The sequence below is a fragment of the Cardiocondyla obscurior genome, linkage group LG05 (genome assembly GCF_019399895.1).
Source record: "Cardiocondyla obscurior isolate alpha-2009 linkage group LG05, Cobs3.1, whole genome shotgun sequence".
In the NCBI taxonomy this organism is placed as follows: domain Eukaryota; kingdom Metazoa; phylum Arthropoda; class Insecta; order Hymenoptera; family Formicidae; genus Cardiocondyla; species Cardiocondyla obscurior.
Genome location: NC_091868.1, coordinates 1,711,267 through 1,728,841, shown reverse-complemented (window position 1 = coordinate 1,728,841; position 17,575 = coordinate 1,711,267). Strand labels below are relative to the sequence as shown.

The window sequence follows — 17,575 nt, the reverse complement described above, 5'->3', positions numbered from 1 at the left end:
GCACGCCGCCGCGAACATCTTCAGCGTTGATTAAGCGTCGTTTCGCACGATAATGTGTATTATGCAAAATAGGGTTTAAGTAATTCGAAAGGCAACGAAAGTTGGCCATTCTGCACGCCGGAGCGTATCGAGTTTCGTGCGAAATCGCGAAAAGGTGAATCCCTTCGGCGCGCCCGCCGTTATATTCGTATCGCAATCCGCAGCGAGTTACAAATACTTGATTCTCGCCTTTATTAAATTCAACAGCGACGTTTTTCACCAAGATATTTTAAGAAGGAAAAAAAAAAAGAGAGAAAAAAAACAGAGAAAATAACTTAACCGAGAAATTCTTCAAGGGTCGGCTCGTAAAATATAACGTGATAACTTGCGGCGTGGCTCGTTGAATTTCCGAAGAGACGGTGGAAAACTCGTTTATTTCGCCGCGCAGAACGGAATAGTTTGACGACGAAGTTGACTAGTTAATCGTAAAATGGGTGTAATATTCAGGGAGAATACCCTGCATTTATTGCGTCGTTGGGACACGCAACGTACTCGAGCTGCACAATCACTTCAGAATCGCCCGGAGTGTTCTATAAACGAGCCACCATCCCAGGATCAATGAAACCAACCAATGACTATCCGAGGACCGATAACTGCAGTCCGCCCCGCGTGCAAACTCGTAAACAGAGGAGGCCGATTCGCGGCGTACTTGCAGTGCACTATAAGCGTAACTGTTAAAGGCCGTCGTGTTTTTATAACGCACACGGGACTGTCATAACACCCGGCAATGTCGTCTCTCTTTCTCATGGTACGTCGTTAACGCAAATCTTGCTGCCGATCGTGCCGGATGTAATTTACTCGAGCGGACGATCACGAAGACGCTTCGTCCTTAAGTAGTAACGAGTGCGAGGCATGGGGGATGTTAAATAAAAGAAAAAAAAAAGGACTCGGGATTTAATAAAATAATTCGTCGGGGGAGAAATGAAAAGAAAGAAGTAATATATGCTTATCGATCCGGTATCAATTTCTGTACCCATCCCTCAAGTTATTAATACGTAACCGGGAAAAGGAACGCCTGACACGCGTGTCTGACGCCTACTGACGCTCGCTCGTAGGTGGCACGTGTACGTAACGTTGCGCACACGTGACACCCGATTAATCGAGGGATTTCGTAATGATCGTTAGACAATGGAGCCGTTCTCAAAGTGGGACGAAAACTCCGTCGTCCCGGCTACCGTCGGAAGTTTATCGACTTTGACGAGCGCGAAAATCCGTTAAATTATTAACCCGTCGAGGAGGTCGAGGATTTATATTTAAATAATAAGAAAACGCGAGAAATTTAAGAAAAAAGAAAGAGAGAGAAAAAAAAGAAAACGTATTAAAACGGTATTATACAATAGCTTCTCGTTACGCTAGCAACTGTTCTTGAATGGAAAAACGCGAAAAAAGAAAAAAAAAAAAATTATTGCGGTTTATTCACCGTGAGTTATCAAAGAAGATCGGACTTACTTCTTGAACCCAGGCCTGTTGCTTGACCGGCGCATCCGGCGCGATGGCGACCCTTCCGGCAGCTCTCTGTTTGTACTCGTGAAGAATAGGAATCTTAGAATTCTTGTCTCCCGACGACAGGATCAGCTCGCGCTCGATCTGCAATCGCAATGAACAGAGCACATTTATTTAAATTATTAGCATGCCTTCCTGCAAGTGGCATTATTTGGGGAATTATTTATCGAATAATCTATTATTAATAAGCCGTTTATTCATTCAACTATGATATATATAAATAGCTAATTGAGATGAATTAATAGGCAACACCGAAAGATTTATCGTTAATTAATGTAATTAAGCCAGCGCAATATGATCATCGTTATCGGCTCAGGCGTGTTTATCCTCATTCCTTCAGTTTACGATATTTAATAATATAATTTCCGTAGGTGCAATTTTCGCGAGGCTCCCTAGAAATACAAATATAAAATAATCGAAACAAACGGTCGGATCATTATTTTATTTAATTACACTTTTTAGCTCGCGCAAATTAAACGTTCTGCTTTTCCGAGCGCATTTCTTATTTTATTTTCTTTCCTTTTTCTTTTAAATTTTGATACCCTAATTTCCAATCCCGCAATTACTTTCAAATTGCTTTTCCAACGATAACTGACGCGTTAAAGCAAATTAATCCGCAGCCGGGCTTCTTTTCTTAGCTCGCGCGCAACCGAGCGCGCCCCCGAGAGGCGTGCTGTAAATTGTGTCCAGGTAAACAGAGCAAAAACAAACGGACGGTATAGAGTAGCCCGCAGACGGGCGCCGTGCCGAGGGATTTTCCGTGCGGCTTTCTCGTCCACGCCAGGCGGAGCATCCGTGTCGAAGCGAGTTCGCACGCACGGCACGGCGATACGCAAAGTGCGTGCGTGCACGGCCGCGCGCGGCGTACGCGTACGTTGCGTGCGCGTAATAACGCGCCGTGCGCCGAGCAAGGTGTCACTGAACTAAACTGGCTGCAAGCTGCAGCATCGTCCGCGGCAACGGACGGCGGGCATCGCGCTCGGAAGAAAGCAAGCGTGATGAAACGAGCTACTGCCGCGGAAAATAAATGCACGCGGATAGGTAAGCCCCCGTGCATAATCACGCTTGCGGATACATAACGACGCGCCGCGTACGTGCACGTATGTGCGGTCCATGGCGCGCGGCCTCGCGCGAGGATTATTCCCTCGAGACTCGCGGCCGCCGATCGCCACGGCGATCGGGACGCGATACGTTCGCTTGCAAATTACGATCGCGATCTCGACGTGAAAATAAAAATATCCTGTGTGATATTGCGAAAAATACAACAACAGAAAAGAGAAGAAAAGAAAAAAAAATTAGCATGTGTGTATATCCGCGACACGATTTTCTTTATTTAACGATTTCTTCGTACCGCGTGATACGTTCTTTGCTCCGCTCTTTCTCTTGGAAGTCATCCAAATGACTGCGCAATTTTATTTTTCAAAAAGGACACGATAGTTGCATTGGCATCTTCCGCAGGGCGGCCGGCGGTATTGTGACGTCATACGTCGACGAGCGCGCACACAAGTATGCGTGGCGACGTGTTGCGTCATAAAGCTCGATTATAAAAAAAGCTCGAGGCACGACGATGTTTTGCGAAAGAAATAAAGCGTGCTAATAGAGGAACGGCGTTTACGGGAACGCGCGTAACGCGGTGCGTCGGGGCGTAAGCTCGCGTGTAAAAATACCGATCGATTTGCGCCTTCCGGGGGATGATAATAGGACGTGATAGAGCCCCGAACGACTGGACCTGCATCACTGATATTGGATTACCTTCTAACTATCTCTCTTGCGCCCGGCGCTTAAGAGACATTGAATCTTTGATGGAGGCTGATCTTTAACGGGTGGTTCCTTTAGTAGCAATAATCTCGAACGCTACCGCTATTGTTGTTCGGACACGGTCATACATTCCGAAGCCTTTAATCTTGCATCTTCAAGCTTTAATGATACATAAACGTGTGCATGTGCCGCGCTCGAGATGTTCTATAATTAATCCGAGATAAATCTCGCGAAGAATTATTTATGTGTAAAATAAGTTTTTTTTTATTTTTTTTATTAGCCACGGGTGTTTCTTTTTTTCTTTTTTTTTTTTTTTTTTGCATTTTAGTTTACCTCGTGATTAGACGTAAAATAAGAAAGCAGCGGGTCGTTATTTGTATCTCATGTATATTACTCATTAGTTATATCGAAATCTCAATAACCTCACGCGAAGCTCATCTATCAAAGTGCAGAAGTTTGCCTTAATTATTTTTAGTCTATTCAATTCATTAAACAGAATGTTCCGCATTATAATTGAATTTCTGTTATAAAGCACAAAGCAACGATTCAAGCACGAGGATGTAATCACTCTTTCTCTGTCAAAGGAAAATTAATTCGCGAAAGAGTCCGTAGGCTATGCGTCACGCGATAATTAAAACGCTATAAGACAATTGATCGCGGCACGACAACATTTTACGTAGAAAGGATAAATTAATGGATTTGCGATCGGATATTCCGATCAATTAGCATGATGGGTTGCTTTTAGAATTTTCTTTCTTGATTGGATGAATTCGTGAACGGAGACATGCCCCGTGATATACATCGACAGGCAGCCGCGAAGCGCCGGCCGTTGAGAACCACCGAAAATCGAAGGAGAGAACTTTGGGCCCGGCCGAGGGGGTGGTGATCGAGAAGACGAGGGAGGAAGTAGTGAGACTGTTCTCTCTCTTAGTTCTCGGTGGTTCTCAGCGGCCGGCGTTTCGCGGTATATTTAACTAAGAGTTTCTTATGAGGATCGACGCGCGTCACGATTTACCAGCAGCACTGTGAGAATTGATAATAAGGGCACTCGCGAAACAGCAAAGATCGAAAGGTAAGACACTGAATTACCCCGATTTATTCTCACCTGCGGTTGTGCCGATTCTTGCGGAGAAATGCGGTGTGTATCTAAACGGCTATCGCGAGTAAAGCCCCCTTACCCGACTTCCGGCGAACGGTACGCGCGTATGATGCCCCCTTTGTCTCGGTGGGGAACCTCTGAGAACCTTCCCAAGAACAACGTAACTAGCGTACAACGAACTGTTACCGAAGATTTCTCCATGGACCGCGCGCTAATTCCTGACGCCGAAGGCGGAAGATCAACGTGCGCTATTCGTGCCGCGTGATTACACGAGCGCGCTCGGTTAATTAGCGGGAATTGACTGAGGTCGGGCAATGAGAATCGAAAGACAGGCCACCGTAGACAATGGGGAAAATTAGAAATTAAAAATGAGTTACATACGCCAATGGAAAAATAATAATGCGATGATAATTGATGGCCGAGATAAAAATACGTGATAACTGAGCCCGGTTCATCGTATCTAAGAAACCTATAAGTATAATTCTAGAAAGCCTGACCGTTTATACCAAATAAAGCATAACGGAATGAATTCTACTCGTTTCTTCTCGTTGCACTTAATTCCGGCCTCCGGAAAGAAAGAAAAAAAAAACACACGTCTAAATGTACTCCTGGAATTTCCTTATTAAGATAGTCGCGCACATTTGTCGCGTCATTAACGTGACGAGTTGATAATTGCATGAAATCATTGAGAAATGGCAACATTACTGGTGTTTCTATAATTAATTAACATCCGATCGAGAGTGTAAACGATGATGGTTATAAATAACGTTCGGGGGAAAGAAAGTCGAGTTTCGTGTCGCAGATATGTATCTTAAATTTGAAACTTTCGTTTTAATAACGAGTTTATTAATGAAAATGAAATTATTTTCTCCGTAGAAAATTTTAAGTTTTCCATATTTATTAAAAGAATTTTTTTAATTAAATAAAAGTTTTTTTTTCTTTTAATAGTTTATGCGTTAAGCTATTATCAACATTAAATTATATGTGTACGTTTCATTATAAAGCCGTCTGTCATTGGCTCTGATCTATTTTCATCAATTTTGATGAAAACGTTTGAAATTAATGCGCCTGTTAATTACTTTGTTAATAACCATATACAAATTACTATATTTTAACTTATTTAAAATCAGGAAATAATTTAAATTACTGTATAAGAAAAAGCATAGTACTTGCATAATTACCATTAATATTGTTACTTTGATGTAAAAATTATACAGGAATATCTTTTATGCAAATGAGTATAATTAAATGGAAAAAGTTGCGCGAACAATAATTTATTTTCTTTATTTACCAGGCGCAAAAATTAATTTATCAAAAGCAACGTACACGACATTCTTGCAATAGACGCTTTAATTTTTCAACAAGCAAAAATGAACGAGCGTCAGACCGCGACGGCTGCGTATCCGTTATGATAAAAATTTTAACAGAGTAAAAAGCCATACCGTTGAAAGCGGACATAAAGGGGAAAAAAAATTATTGCGAAATGCAAATACATACGAGGAGAACGTGAAAAGATGCATTCAGCACGAGCGTATAAAAAAAAGAAGAAGGAAAAAGAAAAAAGATAATTCATGACAGCAAAGATTTAGAGCCATTATACGCGGCGACTTCGCTCAGTTCTTTTTCGTCTCATTGTCTCTGGTACATACAGGACGACACGAACCGAACAAGGTGTTGTAGTCGCTCTATAGGATAATTAGCAACCTGTTCCTTGAGCGAAGGTGCAGTATGTTCCGAACGAGTTCCGAGCTCAGACGCGATAATATTGAAAGACATAATTTTATTTTTATAACTTGAAAAATTAATAATAAAAATAATAAAAAAAAAAAAACTGCGGGTTTGCAAAGAAACGTCGAGAAACACGGTAGGAAAAATTAAATAACGACGCTTCGATTTCATCGTCGATGCGGATTATCGCACTTACCGGAAACTTGCTACTGTGAGTTTGCAAACTGGCTGCCTGTTGAGCCTGACCCGAGCTCTGCTCCTCGCCGTACAAGGGTGGCATCCTGTATTCCGGTGCGAAGGGCTGCCCGGCTGCACTACGAACCTGCCCGTTCTCCGCGACGTTAGCTCTTTCCGGGCCGGAAGTCGTACGCAATGATAGACGCTCGGCTACCGACTGCTCCCGATGCTCGTTCTGCTGAACATCCTGACTCTTTTGATTGTTCGGCACCGGTTTCGGTGGTGGCACTGGTTTGTAAGGCCCTTCTTCATCTATAAGAAAAAAAAGAAAAAAAATTGCACAATCCCTTTTAACATTTTACCCCCAAAGTTCGATAAATCATTAATTTAAATTGAGACAAAAAGACACTGTGAATTTAATCCTATCTTAAAAATTAATTATTACCGTTTAAAACCGACGCCGATTAGTTCTCTCTCGCTTGGCTTGCATCACGCCAAGCGAGAGTCAACGTTGGATTGTAAAGTCGGCGATTTTCAGGTTGGATTTAATTTTAATATTAAATTAATGCGTACAGGCAAAGACGGAACGAGAGTAACGAATAGATAGCCGCGGAGGGGGGAGCGGGGGAGAGAGCGAGCGCGGAATATTCTCTAGATAGGCGCGGGGTGACGGGGGGAGGAACGGGGTGAGCGGTAAGCGTGAGTCTACGTGCCGCGCGCTAGGTGTATTCCCCCACTACTCCCACTCTCGCTTTGTCCTTCTCCAGCGGTCGGGCGAAGCACACGTACGCATTACGCAGCAACCGCGTGTTCGTGCCGAATTTGCGTTCAACGAAAACGTCGCGATACAAGAACTATATTCTCCTCTCCCATTCTTCGTGTGTGGAGAGCACGTGTGATACTCCGTGTGAGGAGAGCACGTGTAATTCACTGTGTGAGGAGAGCACGTGTGATCCTCCGTGTGAGGAGAGCACGTGTAATTACGTCTCTTTCCTTAGAGTAAGTTATTTCCTTACGCGTTCATCTCCGAAGTAATCTTTTATTTCAGAAGCTAATTAATTGATTCTATTGTTGACGTTTATTAAATTATATGTATTTTTTTTGTTACAGATTAACGCAGCTGCATCCGCTGCTATCGACGAAGAAAGTGTCGTTACCGCCGATATCATTAATTATACGAGCCGCAGCCGGTTCGTCGGTCGTTCCGCGAGCTTCGTACAGTACTCGGTCGTATTTTTTTCGCACGTCTTTATTTTAAACGCGTCGGACAAGAAAGCGCGAAAGTGATTAATAATTTTCGCGATTAGTAAAATCACGGTCGGGGTGTTCGCGAGTTACTTGTGCGCGGAAGGATGACTCGACACGTCCCATCTGAGAGGAGGAGCAGGCCCAGGAAGGGCATCTTGCATCGGCGGAGCAACTCTTAGGTAAGAATAAATTTTTTTAATAAAATCTTTATCAAATAAAAACTGTTATCTTTTTTTTTATTAATTTTATTAATTAATTTACACGTCTACATATTTTTCTTTTTCTGTTACAGTCACCAGCAGAATACATCAACTCCGCTGAAGCTCAGATTGGTGAGTCAAATAATTTTTTTTTTCGTACTTTGCAATTGGGGTCTTAAAAAAAATAGCGCGCGCTCGGTTTTCCTTGTTTAAATTTTTTATGAATTTCTTTACGTAGAATAGAATGGAAATTAATATTAATTATTTTTTAACGCGTATTGACAATTTTTCTGGCTTACTTTAATGCAAAATAAAATTGACAAAGGAAAGATTTTCATGCATATAAGAAGTGTGAAATAAATATTAATATATTCATCACCATGATGCATCCTGAAGTGAGCCTGAATGTGTTAAACGACTTATTTAAATGAAGAGCATGTACCTAGGAAATTCCTATGTATTATACATAAGATTTATTTAAACTGTATTAAAAGTAAAGAATTTATTCGCGAATAGATAGGACAAAGCTACATCTTTATTTAAGGATTATAAAAATCTTGCTCGGCAACATTTGCGTAAGCCGATCGTTTGCTCGATAAAATATCCAAAGCGCGTAAAGTCCGTGAATAAGGTAATTCGATGACTCGCGATAAGACGCTATCTAAATTACGATTATCGCGCGCTAATTGAAGTCTCATAAATACATTACTTCTTCGCTCAGCTCGTCTCTTCTTCGTTTTTCTCAACGTTTCGCGCGCCGAAGTCTCATAATATTTTCAATGCAATTACAGTAGAACGACAGTTATCTGACACGCGCGTGTATGCTCCGTTGTTAATGTCGTATTATATTTCTGCTACATCCTAACTGCTCCACATTAATTCCAAAGGAGGTGCGATACATGCGTTTCGTTGTAACATAACCGCGATGAAGGTTCCCTCGGAGATAAGGTTGTTCAAGTTGCATTATGAATTTACGTTCTTGAAGAGCACCCAGTTCTCCTTTTGTTAACGAGATACCCAACGTTCGCGACTAATATGTATTTACGCGTACCTTGACTCTGATTCTGCCGCCTGAGACGATTTTCCTGCTTAACTTTGCGGACGGTGGTGGCCATCGCGTGTTGGCTGACCATCTCTGACGAGTACTTTCACAAATGCACTTCGAGTCCCCTGTTTTCACCCTCGATGGTCACCCCAGCGAACGAATTATCGGCAACGACAAGCCCCGCGTCTGCTCACGCTTGATACATGTCGCTTTGGATAATGGATATTCTCGGATGAAATCCTTTCGCTCATAGTCGGCGCCGATTACTATAATCGTCGCTTTACGGCGGCATAAACTGGCTCGTAAATTATATACGAAAAAAAAAAAAAACGAGAGTATACCGCGCGACAAAAAGAGTACGGATGATAACTGAGATTTGAGGGCCACCCAAGACGCGATTTCTTGTACAAATTGAAAGTCTTTTCGTCGCGCGTCAGCAAATTCTTTGTTTTACACGAGGAGTCCACGGCGATGACAGACTGCCAGCTGTCGCGTCGGACACGCCGAGAGCACTTTATAAAATTACAAAGTTCATTAGTTCTCCTTCATTAAGACGTTGCAGCAGTTTATCTCAAATTAGTTTCGCTAATTTCTTCGCAGGCTGCTTTACTCGTTGGGATACACTAATTCATATTTATGATTCCGCGCAGTCTTTTTTCTTTTTTTTTTTGTAATTGACGCACGAGACAATGATTTCACTTTAATTAAGGAAACGCCGGGTGATAACACAACGAATTAAAATGTATGCCCGTTTGTTAACGCAACTTCGAGAGGAATTGGGTTAATTAGCATTCTTCGTCGCGACGAACTTCCGCTTCGCACACTAGCTTTTGTCTCGCCCACGAAAATCACATGTATCTTTTCCTTTTTTTTTTTTTTCTCAAAGGCCGTCATCATCTTGTCACTTTCACGCGAAAATGCTTATTGTTCGGCACAGTGAAAACTCCTCTATTTTTCATGCGGCTGCGCACGAAAAGAGAACGCGTTTGAAGTCTTGCGCGGAATAACTTTCCTTCGTTCAGCAGGTTTTATACGTTCCGCGAAAAAAAAATTCACGCTGACGAACCGAAATGTTCAACGTATTCCGCCCCGGGATGAAAACTGCAGAAATTGGCGCCGATCGTTTTCTCTGATTTTCTCGATAAAACCGTGGACAATTTATCATGAACGCTTTCAAATTTTCGCGTACCGACTCCGAAATGGAAGTTAATGTACAAGGTCCCGGAAATTTATCGTTTCTCTTCCTTCTCGCGGAGAGAAAGCTTTTTCTTTGCCACAGCTTAATGGCGACTTTCCTTATGCGTCTTTTTTCCACCTTCCTTTTCCTTTCCCTCCCTCGACGGTTCTTGTAATATCCCCGATCCAATTTATTCAACCGCTGCCTTGATTACTCGACGATGTTATTTGCTGCTCCTCGAGACTTCCGGCGCTTCACAATAAAATGCACTTTGTTTGCCACGATAATGCAACGTCAAATAGGCGCTTCTCCTAGATTTCTTATTTTCCATCAATTCAACAGTTTACACAATTTTTGCGCCCGTAGCGACGAAAAAGAAGACAATAGAAAAATTTAATTAAAGCACTCAACCATTCACTTATTGTTTTCCGAATTAATTATCCGTTCAGCTTCTATTCCGATTCACCGTTCGTTGACATTTCGTCGAATCCCGCGGCACGTACACTAACAAAACGGTACCGAAACTCAACTACTCGCGATTCGGCCTTTTTAACGTCCCGTAGAATTTTTCGAGCTTTCACTCGCGCCGAGTTATCCAACTAGCTTTCTTTGAAACACCACACTTTCGGCGGTACTCCTCGCGGAGGAGATATCGACGCGACTTTTCCTCGGCAGCTGCTCGCGCGTGACTCGCGCTCGCGCGAATGCCGAGCTAGCCGGTCGAAAGAAGCGGATTTTCCTTGGCGCGCACGAGAGAGCGTGTACCAGCCACCTTAGACCAGCCCGCGCCGGTGGAGCTCGAACTTTCCATTGAGTGAACGTCGTGGTTCCGCCGTTCTGACTTCACTTCCGGTATCGTCCCACCACGAGGAGTCATTATAGACGCACCGGCGGTGGGAGCGAGAAAGACGTAAGGACCGAATACGGGGAGCGATCGCGAAGCGGAATGAGATAGGTTCGTCGGTGAGAGAAAGCGCGAGAAAGAGGGAACGGCGCGAGGTAAAAAGGGAGAGAGAGAGGGACACGTTGGGAGATCGCAGGAGTGACCAGACCGAGATAATTTATTCCGCGCTCATACGCGGCCGGGCTCCGCGACGCGCATCCGACGAATATCAAGCTGCCTCGCCTCCGCTACCGCGGCCTCTCGATCGTCGATCGTTAGATTCGCAGCCCGAAGGAACGCACCGGCTCCGCGACAGATTTTCGTACGCCTCCGTTGTAATATCAGTTCCCTTTCGAGCCGCAGGTCGTGTTCTTTAAGTGGATCGATCATTTCTTTCTTCTGCGTGATAACGCAGAGGAAAGAATTATATGTACTTTATTCGACTGAGGTTCCAATAGTTTCTCTTCCACGGTTCGGTGATAAAGTTCGTGTGCACGTGTGGTTTTAAAGATGGTATCTCGCGTAAATATAGTTCATTATGTTAAATCAAGGGGTGGGATCTGAAGTTTCTTGGCCGAATGCTCGGCTTTCGTTTAGGGATTAATAGGAGTTGGTGAGAAAGTTTCTTTTGTAATTCCTTTTATGAGCTTAATAACTTAACGAAGTTATAAAGTATAACGTAAGAAGTTAGTCAAAGTTTAATCATTTCCTGACATGCCGAATTCAATGACGATTCGCTCGGTTTTTAAATAAAAAAATAATTTACCCTTGGCTTTTCGTGCGATAAATCTTAATTGGTCAATTAGGGACTTATTTAATGTGCAATCCTTATTAAAAAAAAATGTAAGAACAGAAAAAAAAGAGTTGTAGAGATTTCATATTTTTCAAATTTTAATTACTATTAATTTTCAACGAGTAATATTTTTTTTTTTCCAAATTTAACATACTTCTCGTCTAGTTTTTATTAATTAAAAAAATTAATTCAATTAGAAGAGATAACTTATAATATGTTTATTTATTGAACGATACAAAATAATCTCATTCGCTTGACGGATCGCTTCCGTTCTTGCAATCTTATATTAACGAAACCCGCATCAATTGCGAGCGACATTTTGAATGGGAGATAACTTAACGTTCGAGACAGCAGTATCGGGGCGAATTAAGACCCGTGATTCGAAGGGAGAAAATAAGGAAAAGTCCAAACATCGAGTACTTGTTTTATGGCTCGGTGAGATTTCTACCGCTGGTAATAACACGCTGCGGTGCACGTCAAAAAAAAAAACAAAACAAAGAAAAATAAAAACACGATCTCGGAGCTCAGATTAGCGGTTGCCGATTGCGTAGAATCATTATCAGAATGTGGGGCACACCGGAGATAAGAGCAAATCGAGCGATCTTTTGCGGTGATCGGGGAAAGTCGGTTCGAAGATGAAGAGGCACCAGCTTGATTCCGCTCCTTTAATTCCTACCTCGATCAAGCCGTGCGCTCAGCGTTCGAGCACTGTTGATTATCGTCTTAATCATGCTTAACACATTCCTCGATACATTTCTAATGTGTGTCGGAATTAAATAGATCTGGTCGCGAGATTCACTCTCGAGATAACAAATTTAATTAATGACTCTACGATCACGCACCGCTTGGTCTCTATCGCTTTTATAAATAATCCATTCGTCAATTAATATTTATAAAAAAAAAATTGCTTGTTCGTCCGGATCTCGATTCCAGCTTTGCCTTTACAATTTGATCGTTAACGTAACGCGTTGATGATTAATACGCACAGTTCCGCAAGTCGATTTCCACGCTGACATCTCGAGAGAGCGTTATCCGCGCCTTCGCTCGCGGGATAAGAAAACGATAAGAGTCTCGTCGCGGTTGAAAAATTTCGCATACATTTGCCTACTACGCTAGCTCTATCCTATCCGTCGAGTTTAACCGCGGTGATGGATCATCGCCTCGACGCGACGGCGTGGATTACCATCTTCCTTCTCGGTGCCTCTCGAGATCAATCGGCGGATAAGGATTCACGGTTGTTATTGGCAGAACGCGGATTTCAGTTTACGCCCACCTGTCAATTCCGCCGCTTCGGTTTAAGAGGGTTCGAAAAATTTCCTCTCGTATAAATTTCCTTTCTCATCGCTCTCAATTCGGAGTCTGCAATTACATTGATCTCGGCGCTCGCAAGCCGCGCCGATCCCGCAAGATCGCCGCATCCGAATACGAAATTTAGATCGACGAAGGTGGACAGCGTGCCGCGCGATTCGATCGAAAGTCGTCAGGCAGATCTCGGTAAACGCCATGCGCTTTAGTCGTTTCCTATTTACTCTCGGCTCTTCCCTTTTCCTTCGCGAACTCGTTTCTCGACGAGCGACGATTCAGCGCGGCGAGAACGCGGTCGAGCCGATCCTTGTCGACGCGGGATTTTTTAGAAAATCACATATACTTGCCGCGTTTACTCGTTTCGCGGTTGAGTTGACGGCCACTCGTCGTAGCCACTATCGATTTCTGCTATCGAGCCTGATTATGCTCGCGCGAAGACGCGTAAAATGCACTCGCGAGATTACACACGTGAGTGAATGATATTTCTAGAAAAGGTTTAAGCGACTCCGTCCGATAATGCGATCGTGAAGCGACATATCACGTTATCGAGAGAAATTAAAAATTTTTTTCTTCTCTTTTTTTTTTTCACCGACTTGTCGCAACTATTGATAAATAATACTTGTTATAAAAATTTTTCTGCGTCGGTGTACGTCACGTTTATTATGCAACACATTTCTCTGAATATAAATTATGGGATATTACAACGGACGAAAATGTATTTTCCATGATAATAATATCGCGTTATTATGCAGATCTTGTACGTATAACTTTCGCAGTCCTGTTATTTCTCCATTTTGTTTACAAGTTTCGCTATTTGTGCTTCATCGTGGAAGAAGTTATCGCTAATAGTCGTTGTAACGTGTTCACGTTGTAATCTCTCTTGGCACGCAAATAGTGTCGTTAGAATGTTAATTAGAATGCTATTAATTAGTATGTTAATTAAAATTGTATTTTACTGATTGCTTAGCAACGTGGAATTCATATCTTTGATAAAAAAAAGAGAAAAAAAAAAAGTAGATTCAAACGTTGATTTAAAGAACGACGATGCACGAAATCTTTATTTAGAAAACACCTCGAAATTAATATTTTTTAATCTTTGAATAAAAAGCTAGGTGCAAAAAATCACGCTGTGCTTGCAAAGTGATGAAATAAGTTTCACGTACGCCTTTCCAATTTACAATCGCATTATTAAAATACCGCTAACACCCTGGATTTCAATGCAAAATCGATCCTCCCGGCATTCCTAACATCTTTCCCGCTGATACTACCATTAGTTTCGCACCGTATCGCTTCTCTCTTCGGGACGTCGCTGGAATTAAACCCCCACACGATTCCCGCTTTCCAGATTCTGACTTGATATCGCGGCAATAGCGTTCCATTTAACCGGTTCGCTATCGGCGACCGATACAACGTCATCGAAAGATTCACCGTGATGTCCGATGACGCCGCTCGTTCCCCGTCGTTCTCTCGGGCCGCTTCGCTATGCGTTTTACGCACTCCCTTCGTCCCTTTATCACCCGCTCGTTACCACGGTACGCGCGACGAATACGTGGGAAATATGCGTCGAACGCACCGGGATGGCGAATTCGTTTGACGCCACCATATGCTGTCGCGCCCGATGTTGACTTTACTTGTCGAAGTTATCGGCGACCCTCGTCGAGTTCCAACTTAAGCTCGTGTTCTATCGCTACGCTCGAAAAAGGGATGCACGGGACAATAAAGAAACGCGAACGCACGCACAATACCGAAAGCCTGAGAGAGATGTTGATAGCTCTTGTGAGAATAAAAGAAAAAAATATTAAGTATAGTTATTTAACTTTATGCGCGTGAAATATAAGTAAAAAATATTTTTTTTTAAAGTGCTATAAATTAAATATTTAGGGGGAACAAAATAATAATAATAAGTTATTTCTTTACGTATTAAATTAATGCTCGGTAATGTATTTTCTGCTCGAAATTTTCATCTCAACGAACGTCTTTAGAAAGTTGAAGTAAATCGTTATTTTAACAAAACAGGAGGAATAGTTTCATTATCGTAATTATGATAAGTTATAACAAGCAAGTTACTTATACTTAAAGTAGAGCAACTTCCATCCATAAATTAAACATATAGTCTGCAGGTATATTTCTTGCCTCTATAATACCTCTATAATAAAGAACCGAGATAAATATTTATTCTACTTTTTTCTCTCTTGTTCCTTTTTTTTTTCTTAATCTGGCACGGCTCATCACTGAATTAAACTTAAACGAAGAACTTGAAAAATTTTCCTCACACTTTTTTTTTAAATTACATTTTCGTCAATCTGTATAATCTATAGTCTAGAGTAAAATAAATTTATCCCTGTAAAGAATCTTGGGCCGGCGATCTGAGTAAGTAATGTATTTGAGAGCTAAGCGTGATCGCAGGATTAAACAGACGGTAATGGAGATTGTATAAAAAGAAAACGCGCGGCACCTGGAATTCAGAAATTTCTTTAATCCCGTTAATGTCGCGTAGGACGATTTATGCGATTAACGACGCCGGGGCGATGCTTAACGTTATTTATTTAGAGATTGATTGGAGATTGGAGTCCTCTACAGAAGTACTGTCGCGCAGGTCTTAAAAAGATATCCTCCACCTGGGTATGCGGCGTGAGCGTTCGCCGTACCGTCCTTTATTCCGGTACGCACAAACGGCTACAGAAACAGCCGCTGTTTACGAATCCCCGTATCGCAGACTCACGTAGGCGATCGCATTCGCCAGCCGCTCGAATGTCCATTGACGACGATAATAACCGACCGTCATAGAAAGAGAAAGGGAAGAAGGAATACATCGTCGTTCTGTGACGCGAAACTAAGCGGCGTCGTGCCGGAGATAGATATTTTGCGTGCCTCGTACCTCGGCGGGTTTTCTCGCCATCATCCGCGTTGGAGGATCGATAGGATACCTTATTGTTGTTCGGCTTTACTCTCGCTTTACTGTCGCGTGGGCGTCCGTGATGCCCGACAAATTTCCCGAGTGGGCGAAGGAATTGCGTTCGGCAGAGCTTGATAGCGGGCTCTCATCTCGGTTACGAGAATGCGTGCAATTTGAAGATTAAAATTATATATTTAAAAGCCATTTAGAAAACGGTTACGTTCGAGAAAAGGGTCGCCGTAAGTTGCCGGGGAATTCAATGGCGGTTACGCGATACGTCTTTACAACGATATTAAAATATATAATACGCGAATCGCGCTGTCACCGTCCTTACTTCGGATCGACGGAACTGTCAATTTTAAATCAACCGCGAACACGAGGAAGCTCGTGCGTGAGCGCGGAGATAACGTCCGATTAAATCTACGGATTGCATATCTGCTCTCCTAACGGTATATCGCTGGTCGCGGAGGAAACGCAGAACGCGGGAAATGTAGCGGTCGCATGGACGTACCGTGGGCAATGGGAAATAAGAGGGTACGGCGACGAGGGAACGGCGGGTCCGTCGCAGGCGGGGTGGATTCCATTGACCGGGGGACACGACGGTGGACACACAACGGTGCTCGTGAGAAAATACGTTTGCGGAGGTGGAGGAAGAAACGGAGGAGGAACCCGATGTGCGCGCGTCACGGTGAGGAGTTTATGTGGTGGGTCGGCCAAGGAACTAGACTTCCATGGGTGCACTTAGGCGACTCAACCATGCGTACTTCCCCGCGCACTCGCGAGCGTCACAGGTGAGCTGAGGGACGCTCGCCGCGGAACGAGTCCCGCCGCGAACGCGCGCGGAAGAGGAGGAAGAAACGCACGGGCGGCCAGATAGGAGAGGAACGAAGCCTCCCGCTCGCTAATCGCCGCTCCGAGATAAGAAAAATACGCGCGCCGGGGACGGTGACTCGGGGTTCATTGCCCACCCCTCGGCGGTTTTTAACTCCCCTCGTCGACGGGGCTTCTACGCGATTTTACATCTCGCGATGACGCAACAGACGTTTCTTTTGTTAGAAAAATTCCGCGGGTCTCAAAAATATTTATCGCCTCCTTCATAACGCTCCTCCTCTCTCTTCTCTCGATTTTCCTTATCGCAGCCTCTTATCGCGCAATATGCGACAAGTGAGCATACACACGCCGGAGCAATAAGAAAATACGAGATTTATGATTAGTCCTCCGACGAGGAGGAAGGCCGCAGCTGGTTCGAGGAAACAGATCGCTCTACGCTACAGTGCACTCGTGCAATCGTTAATCGAACCTCGCAGTCTTTCTTCGCCGCGGGAACGAAACTGTGTCGATACTATCAGTAGGCACCAAAGGCGAGTGAACTGACCGTAACGATGCCAATAACGATTTGCAGAGGTATCGATCGTAACCGTTTTATCAATGCGATAGAAAACACCCTCGAAGATAATTAAATTACCGTTCAGCCATGCAAATCGTAACGAAACCTCGCGAGAGATTTTCGATCGCGGCGTTGCTTATCACTTGAGGCCTGAGCGCGATATAAATATTACATAAATACATTTCTAGTACGTAATATTTTCAATTAACGTCTATAAAATTAACGTTCGTATGAATATTCGATGAGATGCTTTATTTATAAATTCATGATGCAGCTGAGAGAGACAAATAAGATTGACATCGATATTTTATATCGAATTAATAAAACAGATTTATGG

General features: G+C 43.2%; 2 protein-coding genes across 5 annotated transcripts in view; one reads left to right on the top strand and one right to left on the bottom strand.

Moving 5' to 3' along the window:
• Positions 1–17,575, top strand: part of LOC139102991 (neuroglobin) — a 125,384-nt gene that overhangs the window by 64,737 nt on the left and 43,072 nt on the right. Inside the window, exons 6-7 of the mRNA XM_070657277.1 lie at positions 7,415–7,731; positions 7,845–7,884. The gene's annotated coding sequence lies outside the window, so the exon portion shown is untranslated. The remainder of the gene's footprint in view (positions 1–7,414; positions 7,732–7,844; positions 7,885–17,575) is intronic.
• LOC139102981 (uncharacterized) overlaps positions 1–17,575 on the bottom strand; it is a 38,934-nt gene that overhangs the window by 11,382 nt on the left and 9,977 nt on the right. For 2 of the 4 annotated variants that reach the window (XM_070657233.1, XM_070657234.1), the window contains exons 2-3: positions 6,324–6,616; positions 1,489–1,626 (exon numbers count right to left, since the gene is read on the bottom strand). In XM_070657233.1, the coding sequence (XP_070513334.1) occupies positions 1,489–1,626; positions 6,324–6,407 (222 nt within the window). In that variant the 5' untranslated portion in view covers positions 6,408–6,616. Of the gene's footprint in view, positions 1–1,488; positions 1,627–6,323; positions 6,617–8,803; positions 10,768–17,575 lie in introns of those variants that run through there. The other 2 variants (XM_070657231.1, XM_070657232.1) reach the window with 2 other exon arrangements.